General features: G+C 37.7%; 1 protein-coding gene across 1 annotated transcript; it reads left to right on the forward strand.

Moving 5' to 3' along the window:
• The first annotated feature begins 9,486 nt into the window (after positions 1 to 9,486).
• On the forward strand, positions 9,487 to 10,385 carry LOC118977437 (small ubiquitin-related modifier 2-like). The gene is given in 3 exon segments (XM_037032400.1): positions 9,487 to 9,492; positions 9,862 to 10,051; positions 10,054 to 10,385. Coding segments are annotated over 3 exon segments (342 nt in total). The 3' UTR covers positions 10,200 to 10,385.
• The last annotated feature ends 422 nt before the right edge of the window (positions 10,386 to 10,807 follow it).

The raw sequence follows: 10,807 nt of genomic DNA on the forward strand, positions 1-10,807 counted from the left end.
TCATTTGGTTTTGTGTGAAATGTAAAGCTAAATAGCAGAGGGAGTGATGTTTGAGATGCATGTGGACCAAAGCAGCATTATTCTAGGGCTAATTCTGCCCCACTACTAAGGCAAGTCCCTTTTGTGTACTCTTCCCAATGCTCATTAAATTATGAAGTTTTTCAGTCTTGCTGCTAGGAGTAGGCACTAGTCCTGGCCCTGTGTCACCTCAGGCTTCTATTCAGTCTAATCCTAACTATCTGACAGCTGCAGGTAATTTTATCGTGTGTGCTCTTTTCCATACTCACCTGAGTCTTCTACGGGGACCCTCTGCAGATCTCTGGGGTTCTCTTTCTATGCAGCCCTTTCTTCTTTCTTCTGACCTACAAACTCTGGCTCCCTTGTACCCTGGTTTCTCTGTCAGCTCTGTCTCCTCCTCAACCTGGGGAGTTCACCGGGCTCTACCTGGGTGTTCTGTCTCTACACTGTAGCCTGGGTACTCTTTCAAAGCAGTGACCTGGGATAACACAGGGCTTGTCTTGTCTTTTCCCATATCTCAGAGATATTTGGCTTTCATTGCCTGATGTCCAATTTCTTGAATACTGTTTTTGCCATACTTTCTTCCTTGATTTTGTATTTATTTCAGCTGGGAGAGTAAATCTGTACCGTTTCCCTCTAGATGATTTGAGCATTGATTCTCTTTCCTTTCTCACTCTCCATAAAAGGGGTGGTGCTGGGGGAGAGGGGGAAGGCTCTTTTTGCTATCCAAAAGGTAGCAATTTGCCTGAAGATTTAAATGTTTGGTTTGAAGAACCTTGTAAAATTTCATAGTCACTAGGTTTCACCATAGTTAAATATTGAGGTAAATTGCCTTTAAACATTTCCACTTTTACTTACTGAAATTTTGTGAACTGTCATTAAAGAAAAATAATAGGATTATGAGTAGTTAGGATATTTTCACATAGCAAGACAAAATGATGTATTACCTAGCACTTCACATTATCTCATTTGCTATAACTTTGAAGTTAGAATGTTGGGAATGCTAAATCTTATTGATGATGTATGTGATACACACTGTCCATAAGAAATGATTACTTTTTTATTGGAGCAACTAATCTAGGTTAATACCAGTTAGAACCTCTTAACTAATTCTTTCTAATCTTTACTTCCTGGTTTGGAATTAAGAGCATTTGGAGTGCCTTCCAATGTTGGATTAAAAGAAAAAAGGGAGAAAAAGAAGATTGTTGCTCAGGACACATACACTGTTTGTAAGATTGGCTTTGCAGAAGTAAGAGATCTTAAAGTATCTGAAAGTTAGATACAAGAACTTTTTGTTTGTTTGTTTTCTTGTCCTTCCTCTTTTGATTCTTTTGCCAAACTGTTGAAGTTTAAAAAACCTTAGAAGTTTGGGAATGGTGAGCACTTCCACTTTCCTGGCACCATGTCAGCCATGCATAAAGTTTTCCAACATTAGAGAATGGGGAGATTCCCTAAGTACTCTCGTATACATTTCATTCCTTTACATGAACAACATGTGGTTGTAATTATTATTCACTGTACAGATCTGACACTTTGGCTCAGAAAAGTTAAAACTCTTCCCCAAGGTGACATGGATCAGTCAGGGGTAGAGTAGGATCTTAAACCTAGATCTTCTGACTCTGACTAAATGCTCAGTTCTTAGAGCATGCATTGTTAATTCCTGTCTGGAATGCTATTTAGCACCATGGTGTTTCTGAAAGGAAAGTAAATCTCAGCAAAAAATGGTCCTGGGGTAAATAAAACAGGATCTGATCTTCTCTTCAGGGCAGCCCTCAATCATAAGGGGTTATGGAAAAGATGGAAAAGTCTTCCCCAGAAGTGTCTAAAAATAAGATATAAAATAAGCCCATATGTTTTATAATGAACATATTTTACAGCCAATGGAAGTCTAGAAAATAATTTTATAATAAGTTCCACATGAAAGCATTTGAAACTTTAAAAGGCATGGCCTAATGAGGTTAACAGAATGTCCCATTACATGGTAGAAATCAGATTTTTCTTGGAAAGTAAACATTTATTATTGGTTGTTACAATGGGTATCAAGCAAAGGATTCTTTATTTTTATCACATTTTTGGTGAGTTAATCAGAACTAAACTTCAAGGACCTTTACTTTGCACTGGGTTAAACAACAGAATTAATTTCTGATCATCTGTGCTAATATAAAGGATAAGGAACACGGGTATTTTTAGAATAGTAGATGATCCAAGAAATCTTTTCCTTTCGTCTTGAAAAAGTATAAGATTATAGATTGTGAAGTGTTCCCCACACCTCACAAAGGGGATCTGAAATCACAGGGTGCTTGTTTTTATACTATTATGTATTATAATTCATTTGTCATTTTTTAACATATGGCAGCCAATCCTGGAAGAAATTGGCAACAGTGAATGACAGGCAGCAGTGAAAAACCAGTATAGAATGTTAATTAGTCACAGAAAACGCCACAAAGTACAGACCTATATTTGGACATACCCGTGTTATCTGTGAAATGAAGCCAAATGCCTTCTGAGGATTTATAACGACTAAAGACCAATGCCAGGGTTCAAGGGTTTAACAGCAAAAAGAAGGTAGAGAGAGTCATGTTTCACTTTTTTAAAAAAAATATTTAATTTATTTATTTTTACAGAGAGGGGACGGGAAGGAGAAAGAGTGGGAGAGAAACATCAATGTGTGGTTGCCTCTCATGTGTCCCCTACTGGGGACCTGGCCTGCAACCCAGGCATGTGCCCTGACTGGGAATCGAACCAGCGACCCTTTGCTTCACAGGCCCGTGCTCAATCCACTGAGCTACACCAGCCAGGGCATGTTTCACTTTTTATTTCAAGTGAAATCTGTTCTTTCCTCATTTGTTTTTAATTCCCACTTGAAATCCTAGCCTCAGAACTTCTTTAGTTCATACTTTCCGTACTACTTTCTTTGGACATGGTGCTTGAAAAACACATATAAACTTGTGTGCACACAATCTCAAGTTTGTGAGCAAATAAGGCACTAGAATGCTTTTTTAATTTAAATCTTGCAGTGCAGTGGGACCTGCCTTCATTACAGTCCCTGTTCCTTTGCTAACTGTGGCAGCTTCTCTTAAAAAGCAACTTCCTCCATTGAAAACAGAGATTCAGTAATTAGGCCAAACAACTGCTTTGTTTCTGTTTCTCCATTTTCTGTATTGGGTTGGCCAAAAAGTCCGTTATGTGTTTTTTTTTCTGTATGGTGGCTCTAGTAGTGCTTAACTGTCTTTAAATTCATTCGAAACAATTTTCTTAGATTGTGACAGCTGTCATATCTGTGCATTAAAAAAACTTATCAAAATTGGTGAAATTTTCTGCAGCCATTTTAATACTGAAGATGGAAGAAAACATGCAACATTTTCAGCATATTATGCTTTATTATTTCAAGACAGGTAAACACACCACTGAAACGCAAAACAAAAACAAAAACAAAACCCATTTGTGCAGTGTATGGAGAAGGCACCGTAACTGATTGAAGGCGTCAAACATGGTTTGCGAAGTTTCTTGGCACTATTGACATTTTGGCCAAATCAGTCTGTGCTGTGGGGCTGTCTTAGGCATTGGAAGATGCTTAGCAGCACCCCCGGCCTCTCCCCACTAGAAGCCAATAGCAGGAGACAGCTGACATACTCAAAATATCCAAATCAGTAAAGTTATTGGTAAAAATAAAAAATGTGTCTTTTATTTTACAGAAAAAAACTAAATGGACTTTTTGGCCAACCCAAGAGAACAAATGGAAGTACCTGTCCTGTTCTGTATTAACTTCACTGTGGTGCTCAAAAGATATTGGAATGTATTGTTGGTTTTACATGATAGAATTAACATGGTAATTAAAATTTGTTTCTGTGGTTCCAGTGTACAAATAGCACTTGGAATAACATTTGAAGCTACGTACAATTGTTGACTTAATCAAGATATAATCAGTTCCTTATGCTTGTACCTAATAAATCCTAAATTCGTGTCTTTCATATGGTCCTAAATTTACTATGTACATACCTATTTGCACTTATTAAAACCACAAGGATTAGCAAACACTGATTAATGTGAAGGTAGGCATCCTGTGTGTTAGAGTGTGGAGTGGGGTGGTAGAGAACGCTCTTATCACAAAGATATAAATATGAATCCAAGTCTCTTCACCTGCAAGCTACAAAATGTTGATCATGTTACTTCACGTCTCCATGCCTCAGTTTTCTCATCTGATAAAGAGGAGTAGTACCTACCTTGTAGGTTATTGCAAGGATTCAAAAAACTAGTTGTGAAATGTCTAGCTCAGAATCCTGTACTTCTTAGGGGTTTGCTAAACAGAAGCTACTATCTCTGATCTTGAGAAATAAACACTTCGACTATGATTCTAAAAGTATTTCTGTTTTTAAAAATACTTCTGTTTTATAGTACTTCTGTTTTATAGAAGGCAGACAGTTTTATTTCCAGCCTTCAGAGAAGATATGAAAGCAAACAAATATTAGCAATACCTTAGGGAAAGAAGTCTGGTTATAAGATAAAACTAGAGCCAGTATTAGCAGCATATGGTGGGAATTTAGAAGGTAGCAGTATCCATCTGGGTCCAGGCAGCAAAACAGAACTGAGATATTTTAATAGAGAAAATTTCATGTGGGAAACTTGTCACAAAGGTGATAGGAGAGCTGAGAAGGAGATCAGGGGTCAGTGAAGCAACACAGAGCTTACCAATGATGGGAACTGCTATCACTCCCACAGCCAGGGCTTAGGGGCCTAAGAGAGAGATGGGACCGTGATGTAGACAAAGCCTTGCCTAAGATGTCACACAGTGCCAAGAGAGAAAAGAGGAGGGCTACCCTGATTTCCCACTTCTGACCCTCCAATCTCTAGTCATTGCTCTTCAGTGGTCCATCTTAACCAGAAACCAGTTATCAGAGAGCCTGAGACCGCAGTCTGCCAGTGTCAGGGCCCTGCAATGTAGAGCTGAGCAGGAGGAAGAGCAGGGCATGCATCTGAGGACAAATGGACTAATAATCAGCACAGTGACACAGTTATTTTCTGAGAAATGGTTTGCATGACCTGAGAGAGAATTGCGAGGTGAATGGTTTATTGCTTTTGCTTTTTTCTTTTCTTTGCCATCCAGAATGCCCTTGGCATTCCTGGATTTGGTGTAGGGCAGGTCAAGTGTAGTAAGACCCAAACCTGTAATTAGACTGGGAGGAGGCTCATAGCTACCACAAGTCAGAGTACAGGTGGTCAGGTCCAGAACAGAAAGCTATGGCCAGAAATAGGTAAAATTGACTTTTTTTGTTGGTAACAGATCATAAATGAATGTTGGTGGAACGATCTGCAATAGACTAGAGATTATGACGGTTTGCAGCAGATGGTGAGAAGTGGATATAATTTGAGGGTATACCTCAAAGGATTTTCTGGTTGATAAGTGTGTGAGGAAAAAAAAAATAGTGAAGAATGATGCCCAAGTTTCTCCTGAGCAACCAGAAGGATAAAGACCTCATTTATCAAGATGAGCAAACTGTGAAAAGAGAAGGTTTGGGGAGGATAGCAATTGTTTGGTTTTTGATATGTTGAATTTTAGAATGGTTTGTTATCCAAAAGTCCTTTTTTAAAACTTCCATTTTGTTTATTTTTTTACATAGTGCAGGAAGCTCAGAACTGAAATCGGGGAAAGTTAGTAAGTGAAAGCCTACACTTCTAATGGTGAAACCTGATCCTTCTTCCCACCTTTGACTCTGAGAAAGATGGCAGGGGAGACTTACCCATTTCCTGATCTCGACCCTTTCCCCAACCCTAAGGCATTAGGATACTACTCTTTGGGGAAACTGACCAGCTCAAGAGAAAAATCCCTGCAGATACCTACCAATGACTAGAGATTTTCCACAGGAATATCTGAGTCCACAGGAAAAAAAAAGATTCATCCAAGTGTCAGCATTTCCTTCCTTTAAAAAAAAAGATTTTATTAATTTGTTTTTTAAAACATTTAATTTTTTAATTTTTTTATTAAATACTTTTGAATTTTATTGTTGTTCAAGTACAGCTTTCTGCCTTTTCCCCCTCCCCCTCCCCACCATCCCAGTCCTCCCCACCTCCCTATGTATTGTTACAGAATGAGGAAGGGAGGGAGAAAGAGAGGGAGAGAAACCTCAATGTGTGGTTGCCACTCACATACCCCTATTTGGGGACCTGACCTGCAACCCAGGCATGTGCCCTGACTGGAAATCAAACTAGCAACCCTTTCGTTTATAGGCCAGCACTCAACCCACTGAGCCACATCAGCCAAGGCTGGATGAATCTTAATGACATTATGTTAAGTGAATAAATCAGTCACAAAAAGACAAATTCTGCATGATTTCACTTAGATGAGTTAATTGTAATACTCAAAAATCGTCAAGACAGAAAGTATAACGGTGGTTGCCAGGAACTGGGAGGTTGGGAGAATGGGGAGTTAGTGTTTAATGGGTATACAGTTTTGGTTTTACAAAATGAAAGAATTATGAGGTCTGTGCAGGAAAATAGACTCAGCATCTGAGGGTAAATATGTAGCCCTTTGCATAGTCTGGAGTCAGATTTGGAGTGATAAAATTCTGGAAATACCCTTTCTTGTAGGAAAGTAACAGAGACTGAGAATAAAATGCTAATAAAAAGAAACTTGAAGGTCAAAAAACAAAGTTTTGAGAATGGATGTGGTGATGGTTGCACAATAGAATGTATTTAATACCAGTGAACTTGACACTTAAAAATGGCTAAGATGGTAAAAAAAAAAAAATAGGAAAATAAAACACTTGGAACTTATGAAGAAGAGTAAAGAGGAGTTTATAATACATCAGATATTCTCAAAATTGCCTCTGATCAACAATTGAACAGGAAAAGGAACCAGGCACTAAAATTGGCACAAGTGAATGAAATGTGTAGAAAGAATATCAGAACAGAGAAGTTAGAGGCATCCTCAAGGAAATGTTAAAATATTATTCTAGTAACAATTATTAAGTATATTTTTGTCATTAACATACATGTAGGTATATTTATTTCAGTCATGTTCAGTTTAAGCAATGCTATGATTATAATGTATCACTTATAATTGTGATCCATTTAACCAGGCAGCGTCTATGAATAGGACAATGGAGTTCACTGGAGGTCACAGCTACCAATGACCTATTGTAATGATGAAATCATCTCTTTGAATTAACAGCAAAATCACTGCTTTATACTCTACTGCCTCATATAAACAATACCAGGTTTAGTGGTGGGGGAGGGGGGGAGGAAGTAACAAAAGATGCAGATGATTTAAAGAGAACTCTCCCGAATAAAATAATAATGATAATGTTCATGAAACCTACAGCTGAATTTATTTATTTAATTTAACTAATACTGAATTTGTGAGATTCTGGAGGGAACAGTTAAGAGGGAGAGATAATAATCTTGGCTTAAAAATTTATTAAATCAAAAAAAAATTTCTTAGATCATTCTCATTAAAAATAAAACAGTACCATGGTTAGGAACTCTCTGTACTTTTTTGCTGACCTTTTCTGTAAATTTAAAACTGCTCTAAAACATAAGGTCTAATTCAGTTAGAAACATTCTGATGAAATAGCCCTTTAAAAAAATACATTTAGCTTTATAAACCTGCCAGAATTTTATGGCTTTTTTTTTTGCGGGGGGGGGGGGGGGGGGGAAAAAAANAAGGATTAATAATAAATGCAATAAATTTTATGGCAAAGCCTTTTTGCATTGCATTTCCTAAGGAAAATATAAAACACGAGAGAATAAAATTACAGTTTATGAGGTCTTGCAATTTAAACAAAGCAGATCATCTTCTTTTGAGATTGTGTTTTTGTGGTCTTCAATATATAACATCAATTCGAACTGATGTTATTCAATAGAATTCATGTGTAAATTAGTAATGCAAATCAATAACAACCAAAATCTATTGATTGATCATTTTCAAGAAATATTAAACTGAAACTTGAAATATATTTAAATATTATTGCAGTATCCAACTTCTGAGAAGATAAGTATAAATATCTTACTAAATTTCTTTAACCCTGATTACAATATTTCTTTTTTTTTCTCATAAAGAGGGAGAGAAACATCAATGTGTGGTTGCCTGTCCCATGCCCCCCACCAGGGACCTGGCCCACAACCCAGGCATATGCCCTAGACAGGGAATTGAACCAGTGACCCCTTGATTCTCAGGCCAGCACTCAACCACTGAGCCACACCATCCAGGGTTCAATATTTCTTATGTATTTATAGTGACTCTTTGAATGATAAATTTCTTTTAACATTAAAAAATACATTATTTCCAGTGGATTGAGCTCTGGCCTGTGAACCCAAAAAATACATTATTTTCTTTGTGGTGAATAAAACAAAACTCACGATGTGCAAAAAACAAAACAAAACAAAACAAAAAAAATTAACAGAGAAGAAAATAAAATCTTTCTTTAAAAGATTTTTGTGGCTTATCATAAAGGAGATTCATCCATCTGTTTTCTGTCTATCTATCTGTCTATCTATCACCTATCATCTATATGTCTATGCACAACAAAATGGAAATAAAGAATCAACCATGAAAGAAGGTAAAAAGTGACCATAATACCTGTGCACTTAGTGCAGCTCATTATTTGGTTGCCTGGCAGTCAGGACCAAACTAAAACAGGACAAAACCAAGACAGGCTTCATAACCTTCAGGAAAAAAGAAGCATATCTATACATCATTCTGTCAGGCTTTAAATTTTAATAGCAACCCCTGACAAGAAACCCAAAGAAGCCAATGGGCAAAAAAAAAAAAATGACTTCATTTTGCTTAACAACAACAAATAAGACCAAATTTTACATAACATTTTCTTACAGTAACTTTGATAAAATTTGTGAGTATAATGTCGCAACTCAATTCAGTATTGATAATTTTGCAATCACCAATAATGTAGTCAAGCATGCCTTCTTAGAATCTAATTTAATCCAAGGGGAAAAACCTTATTGTGGATGACTGCTAAGAACTACCTTCGGCTAAGGCTTTGATATGAATTGAACAGTGGAAAATTCAAAAATAACCTCTGAGGAGGACCTAGGACTTCCGGTATTCTGTGTAGCTGGTGAAGGAGGAGAGCCATACGCTTTGGGAAGCAGATGGCTTCTGATTAGAAATGGGCATGGCAGCCCCGCGTGTCTGCATATAAGTAGGTCACATGAATAGGTATCAGTAGGCAAGACAAGGCATTTGACATAAAAGTAGATTTGGATTTCCTCTAAAATTTACTTGCTCTCTCAGTGTTTCACACCAGAACACTCCTCACAACGGATCATTTAGTCTGAAAAGAAAATTCAAGGCTAATGTAGACAGACTTCAGTAATGTTCCATGGAGAATAAAACTCAGAGAGGGATAGCTCAAAAATATCTCAGGTTTATTAAGGTATAAATAAGCCTTCTTCTTAAAGCTTATGAGACACTTCCACGCACACTGCTCTCTTAACCTTTACAACAATCTTGTGATGTCGGTATTGTCCTTATTTTATAAATGACTGAACTAAGACACAGACAGACTCATTATATCAACTTATACGTATCCCTAGAAGGGTTTGAAGTTTCTGTTTGTGCACATATCATTATGCACATGTGTATATTTATACATATAATGCATAAAGTCATTCTCAAGTACATTTTAAAGTTTGCAATGAAAGAGAAATTGTCTTTAGTTTTTTCTTTAATCCTCAATAATATTAAGGAATGTGTCTGAAAACAGAAGACACCTAATTATTTATGTCAGATGACAGTTTAAGAATGAAAAGACTCCTCCTCCACCTCCACCGCCGTTGCCTACTTCCTTCTGTCGCTCCTGGTGCTGTTTTTGTGCTCCTTACCTGCAGGTCTGGCACCTCTTTTGTGACGTGGGCCCTGAGGAGGTGCCTTTGATCACTGGGGCCATCGAAAAACCCAAGGAAGGAGTCAAGACTGAGGACAAGGATCATACTAATTTGAAGATGGTGGGGCAGGATGGCTCCGTGGCGCAGTGTAAAATTAAAAGGCATACACTACTTAGTAAACTAATGGAAGACTATTTGAATGACAGGGTTTGTCAATGAGGCAGATCAGGTTCCGATTTGACTGGCAGCCAATCAATGAAACAGGCACACCTGCAGAGCTGAAGCTGGAGGATGAAGATACAATCGATGTGTTCCAGCAGCAGACAAGAGGGGTCTACTAAAAAGGGAACCTGCTACTTTACTCCGTAACTCTGTTCCTCCAACCAGGAAGACATTCTCAGTTAGAAAACTGCAATTTGGTTCCATCACATCCTGACAACTACAGTAGTTTTCTCTATTCTTTCGTTTCTCCCTCCCCCATTCCTTTGTTGTACATAAAGTAACTGATGTATGTGCACAGGCATTTGCATTTTTTAACTAAATGGCCAATAGTGTGTTATTTCATTTAAAGGTTTTATTTATTTATTTTTAGAGGAAGGGGAAGGGAGGGGGAGAGAGAGAGAAACACAGATTGGCAGCCTCTTGCACGTGCCCTAACCCAAGAAGGGCCTACAATACAGGCATGTGCCCAGACAGGGAATCAACTGGCAAACTTTTGCCTTGTGGGACAGTGCCCAACCCACACTAGTCAGGGCACCAACAGTATGTTTTGCTCAACATCAAATGGAGATGGGATGGGGGAAAATACTGGTTCTGTGAAAATACCCCCTTTCTCTATTAGTGGCATGATTATTCAGCTCTTATCTTTATATTCCAGGAAGTTATTTTGTTCTCACTGTTTAGCAAAAAAGGAACAACATAAAAATCCTTTCATACCTTGTTTGATTGG

This window comes from Sturnira hondurensis, unplaced genomic scaffold (genome assembly GCF_014824575.4).
Source record: "Sturnira hondurensis isolate 20B ecotype Veracruz unplaced genomic scaffold, ASM1482457v3 Scaffold0021354, whole genome shotgun sequence".
NCBI classification, from domain to species: Eukaryota; Metazoa; Chordata; class Mammalia; order Chiroptera; family Phyllostomidae; genus Sturnira; species Sturnira hondurensis.